Below are 27,120 nucleotides of genomic sequence, written 5' to 3'. Positions count from 1 at the left end.
CACCACTGCAGCTGGATTTCTCTGCTTTTCACATGCACTGGGGAAAAAAGTTCCACCTTTGCTGTGGGGCCCAGCTCAGCGCTCCCCTGCTATGGAGCCGGTTTGTCAGGGAAAGGCTGAGGGGCAGGACACCCTGGCCTGTGCAAGGTAGGCCTCCTCGTTCTCTTCCATTTGAGTCTGGTGGAAGAGGCAGACAGCCCTCGGCCCGCCTGGGGATGGGTGCTTTGTGGTCCGTGTGTGGCAGACCTGTTCTCATACTCCCCTTTTCTCCCCACAGCGTGGTGTCAACACAGACAGCGGCAGTGTCTGCAGAGAGGCCTCCTTCGAGGGCATCAGCAAGTGAGTCCCTCCTCCGCCTGCTCTGCCTTTGTCCGCGGACCTCTCCCAGGCTGGCCACTCGAAACGTGACCTCCGGGAGGGCACTGAAAGTGAATTTGATCCCATGTTTGGAGGAAATGTGTAGAGAAATAATTGGTGTAAAATCACTCCATCCTTTACCTGGAGGAAAACACCCCTCCTTGCTGGGCTCCATCTTGGAAGAGCCCTGGGAGCCCTGGACTCTGTGTGGCAAGAGTAGCTGTTTTCTTTCTTTTGTGTTTCACATGGATTGGGTGACTGTGTGTGTGTGTGGGGAGTGAGTGTGGGTGCCAGGGCGTGTGTGGAGGTCAGAGGACAACTTGTAGGGGCTGGCTCTCTCCCTCCACCGCGTGGATCCTGGAATTGAACTGAGGTTGACAGGCAGGTTCACCCTTGAAGACAAACTGCCCACATCGACAGCCTCGTTTTGTTTTCTGTTTAGCCCAGGCTGGCCTAGAAGTGGCCCATGCCGTGGCTCTGAGCTTTGTAGTCTTTTTTTGTATCAACCCCAACCCCAGTCCTGGGCCAGCCCAGTTCTCAGCAACTCCCAGTGTCTCCCACTGCCCTAACCTTTTACTCACTCCCCGGCTAAGCCCTGGGTGGAGCCCCTAATCCCTACTCAAGAAATAAATAGGTCCCCTCTCTGGACTGGAGCTCCCTGGAGCTCGCTCTGTCTCCTTGTCACACCTCACCCTTGCCCCCAGAGAGTGCCGCCTGCTAGCCGCGTGTATGCAGCCGGGTCAGGCTGGGTCCTGGGAGGTCCGGCTGGAGTGGCCGGCTGCTGCTGTCATGGTTGGGCCCTCGAGGCAGCAAACAGCCGTCAGCCCTGCTCCTGCACCTGAGCCACAGTGTCCCCAGCCACAAGTGCTCCGTAGGCACCGTGTCCTCTGTTGTCCTTTTGTGGACGGAGGTGGGACCAGCAGAGTGCTTATAATTATGGATGAGTCTCAGCCGCAGGAGGGAATCTGTGTGTGAGATGGAGGGGTGATTAGAAAGGATTATGAGCTCATGAATATGTATCGTGTCCTCACGATCAGAGCTGTGGGGCAGGAGCGCTGGGTATCCAGTTTGCTTCTTTCACGGCACAAACTGCTGCATCCTCTTGGGAGTTTGCCCTAAGTGGCCTGGTGGTGACCAGCCCAGCTTGCTGAAATGCCGACTGCCCAGTCACCGTCCTCCCCTCCTAATACCCCGCACTGCCGGGTGCCTGTGCCCCAACACCCTGCCCACCTTTCTCAACCCCTGCCATCTGCAGCCTCTGCCTGGGTCTCAGCCTTGTGGGGAGGGCCCTGTGCCGCAAGTCGGTGGCTGGCTCTCACTGCCCTGTGACTTTGGCCACCACATGTACACAGCACTGCTTCGGTGGTGGGGACCAAAGGAAACAGCTGGGGGCCGGAGCCTGCATGGTAGCTCACATCTGCTACCCCGGGAGCCTTGGTCTCCCTAACTGTGTGGTAGCCAGGCGGCCCCAGCGTGGTCAGCGGCCTGAATCCTGCTTGGCTGTAAGCTGCAGTGTCTGGACCCTGCCACAGAGGATGCGGAGTTTCTCCCGGACTGGGATCTGGTGGATTATGTGACTAGTGAAGCCCTGGGGTGAAGCTGCAGAGGCAGATCTCTGCACTGGCAAGTTTCACTAAGAAAAGCAGCTGGGACCCCACACGGCCATCACGGTCACTGGGGGCCAGAATTGGAGGCCTCATCCTGCCTCACTGAGAGGATTCCCTGCTGCAGACTCCAGCCTTGCTCTCCTCTCCGCAGATCCCAGCTTCTGCCCCTGGCTTCTCCCCTGAGTCTCTTCAGTCCTTCTCAGAACCTCAGGGACCTTGTGCCTGCAACCCCCCACCCCCAGACGCCTTGAGGCTTGTCTGCCTGGTTTTGCTTTTGAGACAAGGTCTATAGCTCAGGCTGGCCTGCAGCTCACAACTCTCCTGTTGTAGATGTGCACCACCATGTCCAGTTTGGAGACCTTTCCTGAGAGCCAGGACTGCCTTACTTTTTCAGTCTTTGAGGGATGCGCATGTGGTGGGGGGCTGCCTGTGGGATTCCCTAGGCCCCATAGCAGCTGAGCTGGGCGACAGCTCTCCACACTGGGTATGGGCTGGGCTTGTTTCTGCACCCACGTGATGAGCTGCTGGCCAGAGTCTGACGGCTCCCCTCTGTTCTGCAGTGTCTGGCCTGTATATGGTGCCCACATTCCCTCCTCTCTTTGGTCCAAAGTAGGCTTGTCCTTACATCCTTTTCCTCGGGCCTCACCTCTCACTGTCACCCTTTGTGTTCCTACGCTGGCACGAGAGCCTTCATCAGTGTCCTCTACCCCATGCTGTGAGCACTGACTTGGGGTCCTGGCCACGGGGTCAAGTGCCCCAGCCCCTCCCAGTTAGAAGTCATGTCTGTTCCTGGGCTCTGGGTGTAGCCCAGCCCCATGCCTCTCACCAGTCAGGTAGCTAGCACCTCGGTTCTGTCACCCACTGGTCTCTGTGCCAGGCTAGGGAGAGACCTTGTCCTCAAGGGCCACCGTGACTCAGACCTGCGTTTACCTGCCTGCCGAGAGTTCCAGCTGTTTGCTGGATAATAATAGCCTGTTTCCTAAGCAAGATGAATCTTGATGTTGCCCTAGTTTCCAGTGTGCAACTGCGGTGTCCCCTGTCACCTCTCACTGCCCAGATGGAGCTCCACATTCCTGGGGTTTTTGCTTTTGACCCCTTTAAATGTCTCTCTTGAAATGCCTCCATCTTGGATCTCTATTTGACCTTCTACCTAGCCAGATACTCAGGTTTGGCCCCCTCTGTCTGTCCTGATGAGCCTCCCAGGCTGCCAATCCTCTTGGCCTGCATGAAGGAGGGGTAGCAGTGGCCTTAGTGGTCCACCCTTCCCAGATCCTCTGAGCTGTGATCCAGCCAGGGAGTTGGTTTGTGACTTTACTTCAGTGTGGCTTCATAGGGTTACCTACCTGGGGTCCTGTCCCACGTGTGTAGCCTTAACCTCAGGCTTTCCTCAGCTACCCAGGGCCAGAGCCAGGCCTCCCGAGGCCCACAGCAGCGTGTGCGCCTGGTCTGAGAGTGGTGGAGACAGTAGATGAACAGAGGGGAGAGGGGGTGGAGGTGAGGGAGATGGCAGACATGTCAGAGGTCAGAGAGATCTTGCTGGAGCCACAGGTCGCTGGGCTCACAAGAGGCTATGGCTTCTGCTTATGTTGTCATCTTTTGTGTTGAGTGAGGGTCCGCCCAAGGTGCCAGGCTTAGCCCTGTGGTCTTTGTGTTGAGTGAGGGGTCTGCCCATGGTGCCATGCTTAGCCCTGTGGTCTTTGTGTTGAGTGAGGGGTCTGCCCATGGTGCCAGGCTTAGCCCCGTGGTCTTTGTGTTGAGTGAGGGGTCTGCCCATGGTGCCAGGCTTGGGGGCCCTGTTGGATCAGAGACAAGTTCCAGGGAGCATTTAGAAGAAGGCCTCTCCATGAGCTCGGGTAGGCATATGGTGGACAGGAGCAGGGTTGGGGACTCATTGCCAGGCCTTGCTGGGGGTGCAAGGGCTGCTCTGTAGGCTGGAGCTGGGAGAGGCAGAGATGGGGGACAGACCTCTTCTTGTGGACTCCAGGCACCCAGGGCCCCTGGAGCACTCAGCTCCTGCAGCCCATGACCAAACCAGATGTCATAGATCTTTGTTAGTGTCCAAGGACGTAGGTTTTAGGGCAGTTTCCTGAGATAGAGAAACTGACTGTGAAGATTCTTTGGAGTGGGCATGTGGCCTGAGCTGAGGGCCACCCATCCATCAGAGTTAAAGACATGCAATGGGGATGCTTCCCTGGTATGAGACCATCCCCCTTCCAGACAGGCAGAACCCGTGCCCAGGAGTTCTGGGTGGAGATAGCAAATTACAGAGTTCGCTGTTTCATGCCGTCATCTGAGAGAGAAATATGGTTCTTATTTCACATCAGCTGGCTATTGAGAATAAGCATATTTCTTATCTTTTGGCATTTAGTTAAATTGCCTTGCATATTTGAAGACAATTGGTTACAAATTAATTCCATTTAAATAAGCAGTTAAATATGAAATGCTGAATTCGGGACTTGTTAATGCAAGGATATTAATATTCAACGATGTGAATTTTAAAACCTAGGAAGTTAGAGGGACATTATTAAAACTTGACGATTTACAGCAAAATGCCAATTTGTGGTTTGGGGACCATGACTTTTAGGTAACTGTTAACTTGTATATCAAGTTAATATTTAGGATTGGATTTCAAATTATGGGCCATGGAAATCTCCATAAAGGGAGAACCTTCTCTAGCCCTGTAGCAGAGTGTGTGTGTGTGTGTGTGTGTGTGTGTGTGTGTGTGTGTGTGTGTAGTGGTGGGGGCGGGGAGACGGGGAGAGACGGAGGCCTGGCTCAGGCCAGGCCCGCCCTGTTCACCCTCCCGTTATCCACCTTCCACTTCTAGGCCATCCTCCCACCCTCGCTGGCATGGTAGGGTTTTGGGCTTTGTTGTTTTTTGCATAATGAACATATTCTCATCAGTGAAAATGCTCCTAGTACTGAGGCCACAGTGTGGACGATCTGAATTTCATTACTCAGAGTGAATCTATCCACATGGACTTTTAGAATCTTCTGTGTCTGAGTGTGTCTGTCTGTCTGGAATTCTATGTGTCTGTGTGTGTATGCCTTGGTCTGTGTGTGCCATTTGTGTCTGTGTGTCCATGCTTATGTGGTTGTAGGTCTTTCTGTTTGTTATGTGTGTGTCTGGCTCTCGGGATGTGTATATGTATGTGTCTAGATGACCCGTCTCTTAAGTGTGTGTGCGACATACATCTGCCTGTGTCTGTGTGTGTGGAATAATTCCTCCTTTGTCTGTAGTTTTAATTTCTGCAATCTCACTCATAGTTAACCACAATCTGAAAATATTACATGGAAAATTCTAGAAATATGTAACTCATGAGGACCCCAAGTCGGTGCTCATGGCCTTTAGGATAGGACACTGATGAAGGCCTCTGTCCCAGCAGAGGAGCCCCTGAAGACTATACAGTGGTGTGGCAGAGTGAGAGGTGAGGCCCAGAGGAAGGAGCACTAGGGGACATGCATGGGGATGGGAATGCTCAACAGAGGTGAGGCATTCCAAAGCACGCATCCCACTGCTGACTCACCCCTCACTCACACCCTGCAGTTTTGGGACAGGGTCTCACTGTGTAGTCCAGGCTCGCCTCAAATTCATAGTCCTCTTACCTCAGCTCCCTGTGTGTCTGAGATTGCATGCATTGCTATGATTGGTGAGTTCATAAGTTTATGTTGTTCTGTGATCCCATCTTGCATCATTTACCCGGGACATGTCAGTTACATGTGATACTCACCCATCAGTCTCTCAGTAGCTGTCTCTGTTATCAAATCAGCCATGTGATATCCCAGTACTTGTGTTTAGATAGCCTCTATTTTATTTATAATTAATTTTCCAAAGCATGAGTATATTGACGCTGGCAATCTTATTATAGTATGTTGTAATTGTTCTATTTTATTATTACTTATTACTAGCCTCCTACTGTGCCTAATTTATAAATTAAATTTTACCATAGCTATTCATGCTTAGAAGAGGGAACCATGATATATCTAATCTTCAGTACTATCTATATTCTCAGGCATCCACTGGGGTTCTAGGAATGTGTCCTTCCTAGGACACAGGTGACATCTCAGTCCATCTATATGTGTCTCGGGTTTCTCTTATTTGTACATCTGTATATGTCTTCTAAGCTCACAGCTCTGTGTGTGTGTGTGTGTGTGTGTGTGTGTGTGTGTGTGTGTGCAGTCATGTCTTCGTGCCATCATCTTTCCCTGTTTCACCTTGCTGCTTCTGCATGCACATGTGTATTTGTGTGTCTGTGCAGCCGTGTCTGTATGCATGTGGGTATATGAATTGTGTGCAGTGAGATGCAGCTGGCTGTTCCTAAGGTGACAGGTCTTGATTTATGTGACCTGCTGCTCTGTCTTTTTTCTGAGCCACATCAGCTGTCTATAATCTCTGTGACACCCCACAGGTAGGACTTTGATTGTTCTTAGATTTGTTTATTTTTATTTTATGTGTATGAATGTTTCCCTACGTGTATGTCTGTGCACCATATGCAGGCAGTACCCTTAGAGGCCAGAAGAGGGCACTGGGTCCCCTGGAGTAACAAATGGTTGTGTGCTGGTAGATGCTGGGGACTGAACCCAGATCCTCTGTAAGAGCAGCTACTATTCATAGCCACAGAGCCATCCCTCCAGGCCCATGACTTTGATTCTAAAGTATTTGAATTGATTTAGAACCAAGAAGCCTTGCTTGTGTACTTCAGGATCCGAAGCTTCATAGAGAAATCTTCTAAGGCTGCTGGTATCTTTTCTTGCCTACCCCTGCTCCTTGGTCAGGGTAAGGCTATTCCTTATGGCCATGGCATTAGATCAGCTCAAATGCCAGTCATGAGGCCATGGAGAGTCCCTGGGCTGTGTGAAGTCAGAAACTCAGAGCTCTACCTATGCCTCTGTGGGGAGATCATGGAATCCAGAAGGCCAAGGTCTTACCCGCGGGTCCTCTGCTGGTTCTCATGACCAGGGTTGGGATGCTCACTGAGTTATCTGACCACCACCATCATCAGTTTGGGAACACTTTCATCACCCAAAGGAAACCCTGTGCTCCCCCGTGGTCCATGTCCTTTCTCCAGGCCCCCACTCTTTCTGTTCACCTGACACTTGATGATAAACAGAGTCATCCCATTTGCAGGCTGTGCATCAGGTGTCTTTCTCTTGTCATTGTGTATGGAGGGTGTGTGTGTGTGTGTGTGTGTGTGTGTGTGTGTGTGTGTGTGTGTGCACATATTCACGTATGTATGTATGCATGTGTCTGTTGGTAATTTTTAAGACATTGCAAGCAAAAGCTACATTTCTGCTGTCTCCATATTTGCCTATATGGTCACCTTTACCAGTGACCCCTCCTTAAGGTTATTTTTATTCATATCTGTGTATGTCTGCGTGAGTGTACACATGCATATTCAGTGCCTGCAGAGGCCAGAAGAGGGCATTAAATCCCCTAGAACTGGAATTACAGGAGCCACCCATAATGGGTCCTGGGAATTGAACTCCTTTCTTCTGGAAGAGCAATATACACTCTTAACCACCAACTATCTCTCTGGCACCACCCTCTGCCCTTAAAAAAACAAACAAATCCAGTTTTTTAAACATTTATTCATTTGTGTTTGTATGCCTGTGTTTGGTGCACATGTGGAATTCTGAGGGCAACTTGGGAGAGCTGGTTCTCTTCTGCCAAGTAGATCCCAGGACTCAAACTCGAGTTATCAAGCATGCAGTGAGCACCTTTACCCGATGAGCCATCTCCATGGCCCATCAGTGCCCGCTGCTTCTTCATGCAGATTCACATCACTTTCTAGTGCCCTTTCAGTCTGAAGGAATCCTTGTAGGACAAATGTACCAGAGATCAATTCCCTCCTGTCTTGTTTATCTGAGAAGTTTTAATTCTCCATTTTTTTTTTTCAGCAATGCAAGGAGACTATTTTGAAAGGATTTTGCCATAACTGTAGTGAACACACTCCAAGCAGCTGTCTGTCTTTTCCTTCATCCCCATCTTCATAGGAGTTGATGCCTGCTTCCTTGTAATCCTTCTCTAGGGCAGCCATATCCTTCTAGCCTCAGAGAACTCACCTCTTCCATGTTCTTACCCTGATACCAATGTACAAAAGTCCCCCTGGCATAATAAAGTCAAACTTGTAGTCCATGCAGGCCCAGGCCTCAACAATGGCAGGCATGTTGCTCAGAATACACGTGACACATAGCACACTGTACCTTGGCCAGACTCCTAGGCACCACACCAGGAGGCAAGCAGTTGATACCAACCTTGAAACCCATGGGACATGAGTCCACATGGCTGCTATTCTTGGTCTTAATGGCAGTAATGGCAGCATTCACATCCTTGGGTAGCACATTTCCACCTTAAGGGAGTCAGCAGGATATTACTTGGCTGTGCTAGGGGTCACACATCACCTTCTGATTGGCAGGTTCAAGCAGCCATTGTTGACCTCTGCCACCAACAGTTCTCACAGTAGGCCTCTGCAGAGATGACTGGAACATAGGTGGCCAAGGGGAAGGAGATACAAGGGTAGGGCAGATGTTGGTCTAGAACTCCTTCAGATTCGTGGTGGGGCCCCTTTGAGGGGTGGAATCGCTTTGATAGAGGAGGCGGTTTGAGTGATGAGGTGGCTGAGGTTGGTATGGGTTGGGTGTTTGATGTCATACAGCCTCATTGTCCTCCATAAAGCCACAGTCTGAGTGCTCCAGGGTGGTGTGGGTGCCAAGTTCGAGCTATAGGGTGTGAACACTTGGAGAACTCCAGTTCAGACATCTTGCCACAGTCAGTAGAGACTCCTTCCGCAGTGGGGTAGAACCAGAGCCCTCTCCAAAGCTGTGGAAACCGAGGAAGCCCCGAGTCCAACCTGGCTTGGTGATCTCGCCAGCGATGTAATGGCCATGGATATAGTTGTTAGTAGCATCCTTTGGGTAGCATAAGATGCTTTGGGTCACTTTGGATCACATCAGTTACCATAGGCTCCAGGTCCACAAAGATTGCCCATGACTCACAGTTTCTGGCACCAGTTTAACAAAGTTAAAGATGAAGGAGTTGGACACTTGTCCATCAGGATGAACCCTATGCCCTAGACAGTTGGGCTCAGAGCAGGCCTTACCTGTCTGGACATATGAACTGACATGCATTCACACATGATGAACCCTGATGGTGCTTCTCATGTAGTCAGGGTCACAGGTCACAGTGAGACCCTTTTCCTTCATTTTTGAAGCATATCTTTGCTGAATTTTTACCTTCCCAATTTTTTGTTTCTTTCAAGTCTTTGAACATTATCCCACTGCCTTCTGGTTGTCATAGTTTCTGGTGTGGAATTGGCCACTGATCAGAACGCACCAGGATCATACCCTGTGTGTGGTGAACTGAGTTTCTCGTTATGCTTACAAGATGCAGAAGCTCCTTGATCGACAGCTGTGCTGTATGTATCCATCAGCCTTTCGTAAGGTTGGAAACTGGAAGTTGAACCACTGGGTTGTAGATCCTCCTCATGACATCCCAATCAGAAAGCTGGAAAGTCCTAAGTCTAGCCTTGTGCTTTCAGGACCACCAGTGTATACCCTGTTGTTTGGCAGTTTGACTATGGTATGTCTTTAAATCTGTGCTACTTAGAGACTGTTGAGCTTGAAGGGGCTGGAGAGATGGCCCAGTGGTTAAGAGTGCTGGCTGACTTGCAGAGGACCCGAGTTCAATTCCCAGCAACCACATGACAGTTCACAGCTGTCTGTAACTTCAGTCCCAGGGGATCCAGCATTCTCTTCTGACTTCTACCGGCACCAGGAATGCACATGGGGCATGGATATACATGCAGGCAAGATACCCATGCACATGAAATGAACTTGTTTTTTAAAAAGGGTGTGCAGATTTGCATTTTTCATCAAATAATTAGTGGAAAGTTCAGTTTCTTCTCTTCACTATTCTTTCTGTTCCCCTTTTCTGGTACTCCCATTATGTGTGTGTTAATGAACTTGATAAAGAGTCTGCCTAGTAGGGAAGAGGGGGTGTTTTATAATCAAAATGCTTGCTCTCCAACTGACCCACACTTACAGGTGGTGGCCCAGGCCTTCAGGCCTGCACAAATTGAGCAGCAGCTTTCTCCAGGCCAGAAAGCCAGGAAGTTAAAAGTGGGGTCCTCTCTTGGTCATGGTGTGTTTGTGGTGAACGAGATACTTCTCGCTGGGGATTGCTAGGCCATCCAACTAATGCCATTGGTGTATTTTCTCTTTATAGGTTCAATGTCAACAATACTATTCTTCACCCAGAGATCGTGGAATGGTGAGTCCTTGGCTTGTGACTACCTGGGCTAATTGTGCTCAGTTCACGGAGAATGGAGTCGGTTCTTTTGACCACCCCACTTAGAGAACCAGTCGGGATCTGTGCTCCACCCTATTATTCATGCTCTTCATGGCTGTGGCTGTCCCATAGGCAGCTCTTACATCCAGCACAGCTGGTGTGTCAGGTGACTTTGGGGTGAACCTTCCCAGGCTCGGGGTAGCTTCTGCATGCTATCACTTTTCTTCCAGGCCACCGAACTGCTCTTTAATGGTGGCCGAACAGCTTTTTTGTTGAGTGGCTGCACTTATGTGAAGTGGGAGAGAGATGAGGCAGACTTCATTGGGAGGTGTGCAGAAGGCTCCTCACTTCTGATCCTGAGTCTGTGTGGTGACAGTTTCCCGCCTAGTTGGGAGATCTGACTTGTGAGTCCCGAAATGTGAGAATACTGTGTCCAGGACACAATGGAGGTGAGGGTGGTACACGATGAGGTGGGGGTCAGGAGTCGGGCTAAGGAACCCTTCTTTTCAAGGACATTGGGGAAAGGGGCAGTGGCCTTGTGTGACCGAGCAAAGCCAGGGAAGTGGACCCTGAGTGGACTGAGGGACATTGTTGCTGTCAGGTTTTGGCTTTGTCCTGAGAGGAGAAAGCACAGGAAACTTTAGAAGGACTTAGGAGAGTACAGATCAGGTTTGTATTTCCAAAAGCCATTTTAGCCTCTGACCACAGACTCAGCTAGAGGCAGGAATGGCAACTGGTTGTCACTGAGGGGACTGCTGCAGGAGCCACGTGGCCATGGAGGCAGCGGAGTGACAGAACTGAGATTTATTCCGGTGAGTTGAGTCTGAGGCAGGTGCCCATGGGAGATGGTGGAGACCCCGGAGCTGCTGACAGGTGTCCATAGTAACCCTGGCCCAGTGCCCGTCACAGCCGCACCCTCAGTGAGGATGGAGACTGTCCTTCAGGCTCATGGCATCTCTTCTTGTTTGTTTCAAGTAACCAGTGTGTGTCCCTGTAGCTCACTCAGCAGAACAAGTTGCGAGTCCTTGGGATTGGCCTGGGTCCACCGTCTTCCTCACGGTGACTTTGCCCTGAGGTCACTGGCAGTGGGGAGGGAGTGTGCTGGAGAACACAGCTGGCTTGTGAGCTCCAGTGTCTCCCTGAGGGATGAGCCATTAGTTCGTCACTTTAGAGCAAGCTCACTTTAATTCCGGTGACATTTGCGAGGCTCCAAGGTGGAGTCTCACGTTTATAAGAATGCCTCTCAGTTTTATTAAAGCGAGCAGCAAAAAGGACTTATTTGGCATTTGATGGTAGTAGAACAATTTCAGAAATGTCACATTGTCCTTGCCGCCTCAGGGGTGTGTTTTAATAGCACGGGGCCCAGTCTCCGCCGTGATACAGTTGATCTTGGCAGATCCATCATGGCCACAATTATTGCCCTCCTTGCCAGAACCCAAGGAAGGGCTCTGGGTGCGGCAGCAGCCGGTCCTTCATCTCCCAAAGCAGGTGGGCTCTCTATGACGTTAAATTACCATTTGGTGTTAGATTTTTGGGAGTTCCTGGGTTTTGCTCATTTGTTTGGGTGTTACTATATAACTCAGAATGGCCTTAAACTTGAGATCTGCCTGCTTTTTCATTCCCAGTGCTGGAACTGTAAGTCCATGCCACCACACTCATCTGCTCCCAGGGCTTGAATGCTCTGGCTGCCCGCTCTCTCCTGCTCTGTGGAGGGAGTCTGCCCAGGGGAGAGTGTCAGCTACAGTCCCTGTCCCTTTCAAGACCACGGACGGATGACGGAACTTTGCTGTCTCCATAGCTTCAGCTGAGAGAGAGCTGTGCTCATACCCAGCTATGGTGGGGATGGAAGGATTGCCAGTCCCCATTTCATCATCTGCAAAGCTGATGAAGTGAGTGTGTGAGACAGGAGTCAAGCTGGTGTGTCTTAACAACACAGGCCCCGCCGAGACTCCCCGTGGAAGGCCTGTGCTGATAAGCACTGGGCATGCCACTCTGCTTAAAGAGGCTGTTGCTATTGATGTATGAGGCAGCTGCTCCAGTTAGTCCCATGCTACAGATGAGGAAATGGAGGCCCAGAGAGTTAGGGACTCACCCAAGGAAAAGCCGTGAATCCAGGCTGTTGGCTCTGTGGTCTTACAGAGCCTCTTGTAGCTCAGCTAAATGCCCTGGAGTCCAGGGCCTGCCTGGGTGCCAGTTTTCCCCCAGCTCACTCCAGCCCCTCTGCAAGGCCAGCTGACTGGATTGAGTCTCGGGAAGTCCAGCAGGACCAGAGAGCAGGGGCTGTGTAGGAAAGCGTCCCTGGCATCCACACAATACCCCAGGCCCAGATTAGCAAGTTGGGCATTGGGGGTCTTTCCAGGGCCAGTCTGACTGGGAGGTCCCCGGCACGGGGCGCTGGTGCTCTCGGGGTGTATGTTTTGTTCTTGACTGGCGTTCATTCCCTTTGTGTGACTGTTTTATCGTTTTCCATCCTCTCAAGCGGCACCTTTTTGATTTCCTGTAAATTCCTCCATAATTGTACTCTTCCCGCAAACACAAGATCATAACTGCACATTTCTTCCTTTTGCTCAGTGTTGCGGCGGGAACGTATAGGTCAAAAGTTGAATCTGACTAAGAGCAGGCTTGTCACTGCCATAATTCAGGCCGGGCTTCTGCTTTGTTGTTTTGTAGAGGATGAAATTGATCTGGAGGTAGGGTAGGAAGTAAAAGGAGGTGCCTTCATGCCTCTCAGCTCCATGCCAGGGGCTGCAGCTAAGCCTCACGGAAGTGTGAGCGCATGAGCGCACCCACGGCTGCTGTGCATCTCCTGGGGTTTTGAGTGAGACCGAGTCCATTTGAGTCATACGCAGGTTTTAGAAGTGTTAATTACATGGCCTGCATGCATTAAAATGCGGGCTGTAGGTGACATTTCTGCTCCTGCCTACTGCCTGCACAGGAGTTAAAGTGCAGGGGGGCTTCAGGACAGAGGTGCACCGGAAGCTGTCCCAAGTTTAAAGCTGTGTGCAGACGACGACCTAGATTGCTGGCGTGTGGGCAGCACTGCAGGAGCACCGCGTCTGTGTCCCCTGCTGAGTGGTCCTGGCCCCCCTCACAGACCCTTCATGTAAGGACCGGAGGGAGAATCCCAAGGCAGAGAGAACTTGGTTCCTGCACACCAGAAAGTGGGGGATGGATGGGGGCATCACTGTGCCCAAAGTCCTGTGCCAGACATCTGACCCAACAAATTTGGTCTGGTCACTAACCTTGGAAACCAAGTGGAAGCAATGCCTTTAATTAATCCCAGCACTCGGGAGGCAGAGCAGGCAGATCTCTGTGGTTTGAGGCCAGCCTGGGCTACAGAGCAAGATCCAGGACAGCCAGGGCTACACAGAGAAATCCTGTTTCAAAAAAGAAAAAAGAAAGAAGGAAGGAAGGAAGGAAGGAAGGAAGGAAGGAAGGAAGGAAGGAAGGAAGGAAGGAAGGAGAGAGAGAGAGAGAGAGAGAGAGAGAGAGAGAGAGAGCGCGAGCGCGAGCGCGAGAGAGAGCGCAGTCATAAAGGAGTGTAGTCACTGTGGCTGTATCGAGAAGATGGGGAACAAGAGTCTCAAACATTGGTAGGCTTGTATGCGTTTTAGGGGGAGTTGGGCTGGGCAGGACTAAGAAATCTGTACAGTTAAGCAATTTGGGTCAGCTTGTGGTCTGGCTGATCCTTGTTTCAGTTCTGGTTCTGCCAGATGACTCCAGAGAGGTCTTAGCACTTGAGGGGGCCATCTAGTTCCCATGAGATGTTTGCTCCTGCTTGGGCAGACGAGACACCCTTCCTTTCTCAGTATTCTCAGTCTTTGAGGCAGTTGCCCCCATTCAGGGGGTGATCTGTCTGTGAGGCTTTGCTGTTCCCACAATGCAAAGTGACTGCAGGCTCAGAACTATAATTGGAGATATTGATGCGTCTTCAGAGGGTGTCTTAGTTAGGTTTCTATTGCTGTGATGAACACCACGACCAAAAGTAACTTTGGGAGGAAAGGCTTTGTTTGGCTTACACTTCTGTATCACAGTCCGTCACTGAAGGAAGTCAGGACAGGACTCAAGGCAGGAACCCAGAGGCAGGGCCTGAAGAAGAGACCATGAAAGAATACTGCTTACTGGCTTGCCCCCCGTAGTTGGCTCAGGTTGCTTTCTCATGCACCCCAGGACCACCTGCTTAGGGTCTGCATCACCCACAGTGGGCTGGGCCCTTCCACGCCAATCATCAGTCAAAATAATACCCCAGGCATGGCCTTGCCTACAAATCAATCTTACGGAGGCATTTTCTAAATTAAACTTCCCTCTACCCAGGTATGTCTAGGTTTGCGTCAAGTTGACAAAAAACCAAACCAAACCAACCAACCAACCAAACAAACAAACAAAAATAAGCACCATAGGGGTTATAATAGACTGCTGTAAAGCTCATAGTACCAGACCTTAGTTAGTCTTTAGTTTTGGCTTTGAGACTGTATATCACTATGGATTCCACAATGGTCTCAAACTCTATTTTGGGGGGGGAGGGGTTTCGAGACAGGGTTTCTCTGTGTAGCTTTGCACCTTTCCTGGAACTCACTCTCTAGCCCAGGCTGGCCTTGAACTCACAGAGATCCACCTGCCTCTGCTTCCCAAGTGCTGGGATTAAAGGCGTGCGCCACCACCGCCTGGCCGGTCTCAAACTCTTGAGTCTTCTGTTCCCTAGAGCCCCATAAAGAGCTAGAATACCAATAAAGAATACCTTAGTTATTCTTTATTGCCTTCAGCCTTGGAAGGGGGAATGAAATATTTCAAGTTACATCAGGTTATAGACAAACATACCTTCAGTCATTAACATGCTAGTGTGTGGCCTTGAAGAAGAACCTGACCCAAATAAAGGAAACATTCACAGAACAAGAACGGAGACGCCAGGCTTCCTCCTGCTCTGTTTGCACAGATGCCCAAGGAGGAGTCTGTGCTTAGCAAACCCATGTCTGAGTACCCATTCTATCTGCACCATTACAGGCACAGGCACACAGGAGCGGGTGGACTTCCTCCCACCTGCCTGTCCCGCCACCTCCTCTAGGGGCTGAGCTTGGCTATGGCTTGCTGGAGAGGACTTGCCGGAGGAGCCTCCCGGGGATAGGGAACTCCAGCCCCTTCCTTGTCTCTCTTGTTGTTTTGATTCCTCAGTTTCCAGTGTGGAGGGGGTGTTGGGGGCAGGTCCTGGGGAGTTCTTTGGTGTTGAACTCCTGCCCACCTGGCTCCTGGAGAACCATCCCCTGTGCATTCATCTTCGGGAGAGATGGAATTCCTGGCTCTTTTAATGGGTTTTATTCAACAAGCTGGCACCTCGATGCTTAGAGACTGATCTGGGAAATACTTCATCCTGTCTTGCTACTATTTTAATCAGTGCTGCATTCAGACCTCAGTTAATTGATGTCTTAATCCTGGGTTTAATGCCTAGAGGCAGTTTTGTGACCTGTGAATATCTAAGGAGAAAAAAAGATTGCACAAATAAATCTCTGCCTCGTATAGTTTTTGTCATTTCAGGCCTGTGGCAAGAGACTCCAGCTTCTGGTTCCAGGGTGAGGCCTGTGATCCCTCATCCTCCCACACACGTGTTGGTGCCTCTGTGTGTGTGTGTGTGTGTGTGTGTGTGTGTGTGTGTGTGTGTGTGTGTGTGTCACATGTCTGTGTGTGTACATAACTACTCTACTGCTGAGCTTCATATCCAGCCATTGGCTTTTTGCTTTGCCCAGACTGGCCTCAAACTCATGGACTTGCCTCCATTTCCTGAGAGCTCAAATTATGGGTATGTGCTGTCAGACGTGGTTTGTTGCTGCCTTTCTGTTTGAGGAGCCCCCTGGGTGTAATGATGCTGACAGCCATCACACCAAGGCCAAGCGGGACCCACATCTCCCAGCATGTATCACCTGTACCTCTTGCCCCATCTGAAAGCTCGAGCTGCCTTCCACCCCAGCTTCATACAAAGGCTCCTAGCCTGAGCCCTGCTCCTTGGTTACTTCCTGTAGGAGGTGGCCTTGACCTCTCCTGGTGATGTCAAACTGGTAGATGGATCCTGTATTTTCAGTAGCCATCTCATGCTTCCTTGGAAGATGAGACTCCTTCCCTCAGGCTCATTAACCTGTAGAGGACAGAGAACCTTCTTTCCTCGTCCTTTTGGTTCAGACATAGTAGAAGTGGCTTCATCACCTGCGAGAAGCCGTGCAGCCTGCTGGACAGACTCTATGTTGTTGGCAGTATGGCAGTGTTTTGGAATTAACCAACCAAGTAGGACAGACCTCAAGTCTGCCTGGCACCTGGGAGAATCCACAGGCAAGAGCCGCCAGGGCCATCTAATCGGTTACCTCAGCATCTGCAGATACCTGCTTAGCTTAGATTAAGTCGGGAGGGGCCAGAGTCCAGCCAGGCCTCTGAGTACAGCCTTCCCAGGGTAATTTGCCTTAGTCCTACTTTTGTTTGTTTGGTTTGGGTTTTGTATATTTGCTTTTTGGAACAAATTATCTCTAGGTAGCTCATGCTGCCTTCAAATTCCAACTTCCTGCCCCAGTTTCCCAAATTCTGGGATTATAGGGGTGGACTACTCCAGCTATGTTTTTTGTTTTGTTTTGTTTTGTTTTGTTTTGTTTTGTTTTGTTTTTAAGTAGTCCTGGATAAATCAGCTAAAGGCCTAATGGCAGAGCTCTGACCCTCCAGCCCCATTGGCTACCTGTGAGCAGAGCCTCTGCTTGGGGCAGAGAATTGTGTAGGATCTGGCCTTCTTTCTCCCACAATGGAGATGGTAGTCCACTGTAGGGAGGAGCCATGGATGAATGTCGGGGGAGGGGGGAGAGTAAGAGCACTGGTGGTGGGGGGTCTAGCCTGGGCCTCTTCTAGGGATGAGTGTGAGGGAAATAGGGCATCAGGATGTTCTAGCCTGACCTCTTCTTTGTGGCCTAGCAGCAGTTCCCAGGAGGCTGTGCAGCTGACCTGAGAGGAGAGCAGTCCAGTCCTGGTGGACTCCCCTGGATCTGACTGGGGATGATGAGAGGAGAGCAGTCCAGTCCTGGTGGACTCCCCTGGATCTGACTGGGGATGAAGATACCTGGCTAGGACTAGGAAGGCAGTGGCCTCTTTCAGCCCCACTCCCAAGACCAGTGACAGGATCTCACTATGTAGCCCAGGTTAGCCCCAAACTCATGCTCTTCCCCAGCCTCTTAAGTCCTGGAATTGCAGCTGTATTACATGCCTGCCTCCTCTTTTTTTCTGGAAGTCAGTCATGCTCCAGAAGTCCCCATCCTGTGTGTTGTCTTGCTGTCTTATTCAGACAGTGGGTAGATTCCTCAGCTCTGCTCTGGGCCACAAATATCCGTCACTGTGGGTCCCTGCTCTTCAAGTCCACTCCAGCCTTTTGAAAGACACTTAAAGAGATTTCCAGGGCATTCCTTCTACGAAGATTCCTCTCCTACCTGGGAGCAGAGAAGGACTTGGCCTAGGGTGGGGCATGTGGGAGCCCTCTCCAACCTTGGAAGAGCTGCTTTCTGGGATCTGGGGATCACTGAGCCCCCTGAATTGGTTCCCCACAGAAGAGGGAGGAGGCTTTGGGAGAGGCTGCATGCAGTTGCATATAGAAAACAGAATCAGGGTCGAGATATTTTCCCTCATCTAGAGGATACCTAGGGGCTACTGGAAGTTTGTGAGCAAGAGGGAGTTCTGTCAGTAAAGGGCAGCCTCGGCATGGGTTGGATGTGGGCTGTCAGGAGAGCAGAGGAAGATGTCTGTGTGCTGTGCCGGGTGTCTGCCTTCAGCAGCAGGAGGGTTGTGAGACCAGAACTCTATGGGAATTGGTCCATGCTGGGTCCTAGTAGGAGACCCGATCCAGAGGCTTATACCAGAGACAAGCAACAGGTATAGAAGTCAGGGGGTGGGGCAGGAGGGCCAGAGAGGGTGGGTCATGCCTGCATCCACTGGTGAGCCCTGGGGTCCAGGAGCCCGTGAGAGGAAGGTTGGCAGAGGGTGAGAGAGCAGGATAGCCAGAAGGGGAGGGAAGGAGAGGAGGTTCATAGTGAGCGGAGAAGCTGCTTTTGAGGGACCTGGCTGGAAGAGAGGGGAGTGATAGCAGGATATTTTACTGTAAGAGGCTCCAGCTACGGGGGCCCCTGTGGGCAGCTGGTATGGTGCATATGCCTGTAAGCCCCAAACGCCTGCAAGGCAGGAAGGTCTAGAGTTCAGAGCTAGCCTGGGTTACATGGTAAATTGGATGCCACCTTGAACTCTAAAGATCCCGCCTCAAAAAACAAGAGCAAAGAAGGTGAAGGAGGTGCTGGGTATTCAGAACCTGTGGTGGGTAGGGCATAGAGCCCACCTCAGAAAGGAGGAGAGGATGTGTCTGGAAACACAAACCTGGGCAACTGTGGGAGGAGAGGCAGAGTGGCCCACCCCAGCCCAGTGTTCAGGTGTCCATCTGCTGAGAGGAGCCTCTGTAGGGAGGGCAGAGCAGGAGGAAGAGGAGAGCGTCCGCACCTCCTGAGTGCTCCCCCCAGAGACTGGGACCTGGCCACGATCAGGTGAGGCAGGTGATTGGCAGCTCCCGTGCCAACCGCCTGGTCCCGCGATCAACCCCCCCCCCCCCCCCCCCCCCCCCCCCGCACTCTGTAGCAAACACCGCAGGTCCTGTGGATGGGTGGATGCAGGCTGAGGGACTGTGATGTATTGGCAGGAGCAATGGCCAGAGGGCTAGACCAGCAGTCTAAGTCGGGGGACAGACAGAGGGCCAGAGGTGGCACCCCACGTCTGCTTTAGCTGTGTTATCACTCTGAGGATCCCTGCAGTCTGTGGAGGATGGTGGTGAGGAAGGAGATGCAGTGGTCACAGAGCTGTCCTGTGGGTGGATTTGGACCTGCCCCTCCTGAAGAATACCAGCAAGCATTCTGGTCCCCTGGGGGAACTGCCACCACAGCCCTGCTGCGGAATCAGAGGCCCCTCTGACAAAGCAGGTCGGGCTCCAGGGAAGAAAGGGTGTCTTTTTGGGAGCAGTCTCCCCACTGTGCTTGTCCTGCCTCCCTCTCGCCGCCGAGGAGAGGCTTTAGAGCCTGTGGAAGGCGGTGCTGTACCACAGAGCCTCCCTCGGTTCACGGTGGCTGGCTGCCCCGGGTGAATGGCACCATGGAGAGAGACATGGCTGCTTCTCTGCTGTCCTGAGGGCTGCCTGCTTCTGGTGGAGTCTGAGGTATGACTCAAGTCCATGGCACTCAGAGCCCATCCTGTTCCCAGCCATCCTTTCCTGGCTCTCTGTTCTGGGCAGCACCACCAGACAAGGTCGGTGGCCAGGAGAGGACAGATGGGTGGATGATAGGTCCCCGCCACTCCAGCTTGCCTGATCTTGGAGGTGCCTTTTGAGAGGGAAAGGTGGTCACATGAGGGCTTGGTGAGGTGAGTGGCCTTCTGCAAAGGAGCTGAACTGGCCATTCAAAGGAATGTGCAGAGGACCCTTGGCCTGTTCTCTAGTCTCTGCCCAGTCTCCAGGTCCGACTGTTGGAGGCCTCCTCACTGGGTCCATTGAGAGGAGCCTGGATTCTTCCCTCCCATCATCACCTCCTGTAGCATCCACAGCAGCCTTCCTCTTCCCACTTTATAATTGCTTTTTCTGTCTCCTGAGTCCCCAGGCTTTGAGAGAGGGACATTCTTAACTTACCGTCAGTGCTGGGAAGTCAGATCAGCACGTCCTAACTAGCAAGGTGAATGCATATTTACCACGTGGTGCCCCTCGTTATAGGTTTAAAAGTGTTATCTAAGCAGTATGTGCACCTCATTAGAAAACCTGCTGGTTTTCTCGATAGCTAGCCATCCCGACCGAGTGAAGGGGAATGCCAGTGCATTTCCCTGGTGGCCAAGGCTCCTGAGCGTCTTTCCACATGTGTGTATTAGCCGTTTTGTATGCCTCCTTTTCAGAACTGCCTGCTCTATGCATTTGCCCATTTATTGGGCCATTTGTCCTTTCAGTCTTGATTTTTGTGGTGGTTTGAAAGAAAATGGCCCCCAAAAGGAGTGGCACTATTAGGTGGTGTGGCCTTGTTGGAGGAAGTGTGTCACTCTGGGGGTGGGCTTTGAGGTCTCAAATATGCTCAAGCCACACGCACTGAGTCAGTTCACTTCCTGTTGCCTGCATTTTAAGATGTAGAGCTCTCAGCTCCCTCTCCAGCACCACGTCTGCCTGCCTGCTGCCATGTCCCACCATGATGATGATGGACTGAACCTCTGAACTGTAAGCTACACCATTAAATGTTTTTTGGTTTTGGTTTTTATATAAGTTGCCATGGTCATGGTGTCTCTTCACAGTGATAGAAACTCTAATGAAGACAATTTTATTTTTTATTTTTTGAAGAACATGGATAGTAATCCCCTGTCAGGTGGTTTTCTGCTATTCTATAGGCTGTCTCAGTTGGTGCAAATATGAACTTGTACAGCCACTGTGGAAATCTGTAGGGAGGTTCCTCAAAAACTCAACAGAAGCCGGGCGGTGGTGGCGCACGCCTTTAATCCCAGCACTCGGGAGGCAGAGGCAGGCGGATCTCTGTGAGTTCGAGGCCAGCCTGGGCTACCAAGTGAGCTCCAGGAAAGGCGCAAAGCTACACAGAGAAACCCTGTCTCGAAAAACCAAAAAAAAAAAAAAAAAAAAAAAAACTCAACAGAACTACCATATGATCCAGCTGAACCACACGTGGTGTTTACCAAAATGAATCCAAGTCAGAACTCTGCGACACACCTGCACACTGTCTGTTGTCCCTTCACCACAGCCGCTCTACGGAATCAACCCACAACGGCTGAAAAAGAAAATGGGCTGTGTGTACACTAAAGAGCCACAAAGAACGGAACGGTGTCATTGACAGAAGATTGATGGGACTGGAGAGCGTCGTGTTAAGTGAAGTCAGTGAGGCTCAGAAGGGGAGATTCCCCCTCGAGTGTTTGTGTGTGTGTGTGTGTGTGTGTGTGTGTGTGTGTGGTGGGGGGTAGGGTGTGATGTGGGAGGGTGGGGAGTGGTGTGTGGTGTGTGTGTGTGTGTGTGTGGTGGGGGGTAGGGTGTGATGTGGGAGGGTGGGGAGTGGTGTGTGGTGTGTGTGTGTGTGTGTGGTGGGGGGTAGGAGTGTGATGTGGGAGGGTGGGGAGTTGTGTGGTATGTGTGTGGTGTGTGTGTGTGTGGTGGGGGTAGGGGTGTGATGTGGGAGGGCGGGGAGTTGTGTGTGTGGTGTGTGTGTGTGGTGGGGGGTAGGGTGTGATGTGGGAGGGTGGGGAGTGGTGTGTGGTGTGTGGGTGAGTGTGTAGAAGGGGAACTATTTAGAAAGAGGAGGTGGTCCAGCAGGAAAGGATAGTGGAAAGGTGAGTGTGACACAGCAGATCACACACACACACACACACACACACACACACACACACACACACACACACACTGAAGGCATGATGGGCATGACTTTGATCCTGTCATCTAGGAGTCAACCAGAGAATCATGAGTTGAAGGATGGCCTGGACTACTATAAAAAGTAAAAGTACAAAGATATCAAAGCGAAGCCTATTATTTTGTATAATTAATGCACGCTAATAATTGTTTTAAAGAGTGAAGGTTCCTCTAGTGCAGAGTAATACAGGGAAGGTAAGCCGCAGTCCAGCCATCCCTGCCTGTCATCCTCACAGCTCTGCCTTTGGTGCTGTGGTACTTGTGGCTCTTCCTTGGGTTCCCTTTGCCAGCTGCTCACATCCAGGGCCCTCCTCCATGACTGCTCTGCACAACCCTCTTCCTACCACCACCGCCCTCCCTGTCACATCCCGTGGTACTCTCCTCACCTCCGACTCTCAGCACGGTTTTTTGGTCAGGATTCTTACCTTTTCCTCTGTGCTTTATTGAGCAGTAAATCTTACATGTTTGGGATGAGAAGATAACTGTAAAGGGTAAAAATAACAACAGGCATAAAAATGAAAAAAACTATAAAACTGGGTTTGCATCGACATCGCTGTGGTTGTGGTCTATGCAGAGCTTTGGAATGTTCCCCGGAGGGCAGCTCCTTCTTGTCCTGACATCCCCATCCAGCCTTCCTCAAGGACAGCTTCTAGTAGCAAAGCAAAGAGGTTTTCCCATTGCATAACCACCAGCTGTAGGCCTCCAGGGCGTGCGTGTAGTTCTGCAGTAGAGCCCTTGCCTAGTACACATGAAACGCTGGTCCCATCCCCAGACCTGCAAAGAAGAAGAATTACTCCATATTTTAATTTATCCCCCTTTGGTATATCTTTAAAAAAAAAACCCTTTTGTTATAGTAAAAGCAACATTTGTATACTTTTAAAAATTAGAAAATCTAGCTAGAGCATGGAAAGGATGTGTGGGGAGATGGAGTGGGTGGTTAATGGGCACAGGGGTGCAGTTGGGTAGATAGCACTGATAACAATTAACTGCATATTTGGAATTAGCTACTGGGAAGGAGTTTTGAATGTTTTTAATATGAAGAAATGATATAGAGCTATATGTATGGTGATACATACCTATGTGACCCTAGCACTCTAGGAGCAGAGTGAGGAGGATTGCAAGTTCAAAGCTAGCCTGGACTACATAAGAATTCAAGGCCAGCCTAGTCTATATAGTAAAACTCTGTCTCAATTATAAAATAAAATGGGAAAAACAATGTATGCCTGAGGGTTTTGTTATGTTTGTTTTTTGGTTTGGTTTGGGTTTGGTTTTTTCTTTCTTTCTTTGGATCGTTCGGCCGGTCGGTCGGTCGTTTGTTTTGTTTTGTTTTTTGAGACAGGGTTTCTCTGTGTAGATTTGGTGCCTGTCCTGGATATCACTCCATAGACCAGGCTGGCCTGGAACTCACAGAGATCCGCCTGGCTCTGCCTCCTGAGTACTGAGATTAAAGGCGTGCACCGCCACCACCTAGTGCCTGAGGGTTTTTTTTTTTTTTTGATAATTTGCTAATTACACCGATAGGATCATCAGACATATTGAAATGCCTTATTGTACCCATAAATATGTGCAGTGTGTGTATCGGTGTGAAGCAGGTTTGTAAGGAGGGCCAGAGAGGGCTTGGCAGTGAAGAGCGCTGACTGCTTGTGTGGCTGGCTTTATGTCAGCTTGACGCTGGCTAGCGTCATTTTAGAACAGGGAGCCTCCGTCGAGAAAATGCCCCCTACCAAATCTGTGGCCTGTGGCGAAGCCCGTGGTAGGTTTGTTTGTTTGTTTGTTTGTTTGTTTGTTTTTATTGGTGATTGATGAGGGAAGGCCCAGCTCACTGGATGCTTCCACTCTAGGCTGGTAGTCCTGGGTGCTATAAGAAAGCCATGAGGAGCAGGCCAGTGAGCAACACTTACGGGCCTCTGCATCAGCTCCTGCCTCCAGGTTTCCGCCCTTAATTCTCTGGATGCCGGACTACAGGCTGTAAGATGAAATAAACCCTTTCCCCCGCAAGTCGGTCACGGTGTTCTACGGCAGCAGTAGAAGCCCGAAGACCTCGTTCTTGCAGAGAACCTGGCCTCAGTCCCCAGCACCCATGTCAAGCACCTGTGGCTCCAGTTCCAGGAGACCCAACAGCCTCTTCAGGCTTCCATAGGCACACCTGCACACATGTGGTACACACACATATGCTCAGGCGTACACATAAAGAAATCTGTAAAATGTGCTAATGAGGAAGTCTTTTTCTTATTTAGAAAATAATTACAAACAGGAATTTCCCCAGTTGTCCTTGACACAGCCCATGTGGTCCTCATCTCTTCCCCGGATGTAGTGACATTTTCTTATCCGTGGTCGTTAGTCGGCTTTCTGCCACTGTCACAGAATCCCTGAGATGTTCAGTGTAAGGAGGAAGGCTTATTTTAGCTCTGTTTTCAGAGGTCTCAGTCCATGGCCTCTCTGGGTCTGGAGTAAGGCCAGATATGTGTGGTGAAAGAAAGCCACTCAAGCCAAGATCAAGAGGAAGAGCCAGCCGCCCTGTGTCCCCTGAGGACACTCCTTCCTCAACTCCGCACCCATATCACTGCAGGCTGGGGACCGAGGCTTCAGTATTTGCCCTCTAGGGGGACAGTTACGGTCCAGAAGACAGCCCTGACTTCTGAGAGGGGTGGCTGCGGCGCAGCTGAGCATTCTACCTTCTGGATTTGTGTTGGCGGCATTTAGCGTGCTCCTTCATATTCATGTTGCTTGTAGGCTGGAACTCACACCTAATGGCACCACAAGTAAGATACGTGCTGGGATACATCATAGGTGGCACGTGTTTCCTACTGCACTGAATCAGGATGCAAATCATGCAGAGTTGCCCACGCCCCTGAGACTCCCGCTCTGCTTTCACAGGAAGTAATGCGCACCATGTTACCCTGATAACCCTGTGAGTCACTGTGGCTTCTGTGCATCTGCATTTGATCCAGACTTTTATTTGCCTTTTTCCTCTCTTATTAAGAGGAAAGCTATGTGTCTCCTTCAGCACATCACTGGGCATTCTTAAGTGTCTTACGTCTCTGTGTAGAAATGAACCCACCCAATTCTTCTCGTGGATGCACTCAAAGCCACGTACCCTGAGCACTGCTGGTTACAGTTCTTTCCTTGACTTGTCCACTGCCTTATCTTCTGCTGCTTTTAGTCATACTTTCAGACCAATGCCCTTTCTAAAAACATTCCAGGGGTTGCAGAGGTGGCCCAGTGGCTAAGAGTGTGTACTGCTCTTGTAGGACCTGAGTTCTCAGCACCCACATTGTGGCTCACAACCACCTGTAACTCCAACCTCTTGTGGTCCAATACCCTCTTCTGGTCTCCATAGGCAATGACATTTAAGTACACAAACCCACACACAGACATCCTAATTTAAAAAAAAATAATAAAAATAAATCTTAATATTTCAGATTTAAGCCACAGCGTAGTGTACTCACAAAGCCCATTTTCTTGTCATTTTTTCTTGAACAGCACACAGCAGCCACTCACTCTGCATTTCCTTTGTGTTGGGTAAACTAAGTCATCTGGAAATGACTGACTCTAAGTTTAGCAGGACATGTGGAGGCTGTGTGCCATTTGTGGATTTGGGTGTAACCGGGGTCCCAGAAGCAGTCACCTGTGAGTACTGAAGGATGGTAGTTCTGTTCTGACGTGGGTTAGGGCAGCTCATCTGAGGCTTCAAGGTGAGCAGTGTGGATGAGGCAACAGCTCCAAGCTTTACTCATGAGCCACACACAGCTCTGGCCAGGTGCCTGGCACTGCTCTTGGTGCTTCACATGCAAGGCTCTGCTGGGCGCACACACATTGGAGAGTTCAAGGCCAGCCTGGGCTACACAATGAGACCTTGTCTCCAACTCTAATTCTCACAGCATAGCGGGGTGCAGTGGGCCCCTCGTCTGTCTGGCCAGTGCTCATAGTGCCTTTCATGCCATGGACCATCTGAAGTAGCTTCTTCAGATGCATGGAGGCGGAAAATGAGCATCGGCTCCTTTTCCGTGCCTCTGACTGAGGGATGAGGCTGGAGCAGGGACGAGACCCGAGGCACATTCGGGCTGACCCATCACCAGGAGTTAGCTGTGAGGAATTGGGTTGCAGGAGACTCCTCAGGGTCCTCGGCGGACACGTCATCGCTGCCTCTCTCCTCGCCCTCCCCAGTCTCCTGATCTCTGCAGACCGGCCGTTTCCATGTTGTTCCTGCACACAGTGGGAAGACACACTGTCCCCTCTGTGTCTTGCTCCCCAGCTCTGTCTTGGTTAAAGGCCTGAGTCACATGGTGCCACCTGGGCTGCCCCAAGGGCTAGAGGTGGGCAGATCCAAGGGGTACCTTTAGCCAACGGGGCAGGTCCCTGGGATGCCAGCAGCACTCCTCAGTTAAGGCCCAACCCCTCTGCCCTGTAGATTCTATTCCCCTGCTGTGGATAAGGAAGCTGGGGCTCAAGCCAGCAGCTGCCGGCCACCATCCCTGCAGGCTGCCTGCCTGTGGCCTGCGCTAGGACAGAGGGCAGCTGCCCCCTTCCAACGCCAGGTTATTGTCTAGATAGCTCAGGATGCACATTGCTGTGGGTGTGGGCCACTCTGACCTAGCTCCCAGGAGTGTGGTTGGTCTCCTTGGGAAGGTCTAGGCCCTGCCAGGTCACTGACTGCCCCTTTCTTTCTCTGTAGCCGGGTGTTCAAGACGGACATGGAGCTAGAGGTTTTGCGCTACACAAATCGGATCTCCAGCGAGGCCCACCGTGAGGTGAGTTGGGCACCTGCTTGGGTTGGGCAGGACAGTGATGACCTTGCTAATTGCTGTGATCGAACACCTGACAAGGAGCGGCTTCGAGAAGGGGGGCTATATTCTGTCTCAGAATTCTGTCTCAGTCTGTCCTGGTGGTGTGCTGGGTCTCCATGGGGGTGGGTGACTCCATCTTAGCTCACCAAGAAGCAGAGAGACTGGGGTGGAAGTGAGGCTGGGCTGTAGCCCTCAATGCCAACTCAACAGCATCCTCTTCCTCCAGCTAGGCCTCCTCCTAAAGGTTCTACAGCCTTCTCCGGGCAGCACCACCCATGGGGAACATTTCACATCCAAACCTTCACAGACTGAGTCACAGTGGGTGGGGCGGGAGAACTGTAAGGAAGATAAAGGACCACGTGGCAGGCAGGAAGTTTCTCAGGAGAAATTCTCTCCTTCATGGTGGGTGCAGGGCAGGGATGGAGAGCCTCTGCTCCCTCTCTCCATCTTAAGGCACCTCCCTCCATGAAGGTAATGATCCCCGTCCTCGGGGACTGTCCCAACCAAATGGCCCTACTTCCAAGTCATCAGAGCTCTCCTCCCTGGTGTACTGGCACTTCCCAGCTCGTGTTAAAGCATCTCTTGTCTGTAACTATAATTCCAGCTCCTATCAGTGTTCTGTTGCTGTGAAGAGACTCCGTGACCACAGCA

The 27,120-nt window shown here is 51.0% G+C and overlaps 1 protein-coding gene across 1 annotated transcript in view; it reads left to right on the top strand.

The window, feature by feature from the left end:
• Positions 1 to 27,120, top strand: part of Pepd (peptidase D) — a 136,207-nt gene that overhangs the window by 32,181 nt on the left and 76,906 nt on the right. Inside the window, exons 6-8 of the mRNA XM_006985003.4 lie at positions 278 to 339; positions 10,189 to 10,233; positions 26,358 to 26,433. Of these exons, the coding sequence (XP_006985065.1) occupies positions 278 to 339; positions 10,189 to 10,233; positions 26,358 to 26,433 (183 nt within the window). The remainder of the gene's footprint in view (positions 1 to 277; positions 340 to 10,188; positions 10,234 to 26,357; positions 26,434 to 27,120) is intronic.

This window comes from Peromyscus maniculatus, chromosome 1, assembly GCF_049852395.1.
Source record: "Peromyscus maniculatus bairdii isolate BWxNUB_F1_BW_parent chromosome 1, HU_Pman_BW_mat_3.1, whole genome shotgun sequence".
In the NCBI taxonomy this organism is placed as follows: domain Eukaryota; kingdom Metazoa; phylum Chordata; class Mammalia; order Rodentia; family Cricetidae; genus Peromyscus; species Peromyscus maniculatus.
Note: the sequence above shows the minus strand (reverse complement) of the source record. Positions and strands in the feature narration are given on the sequence as shown.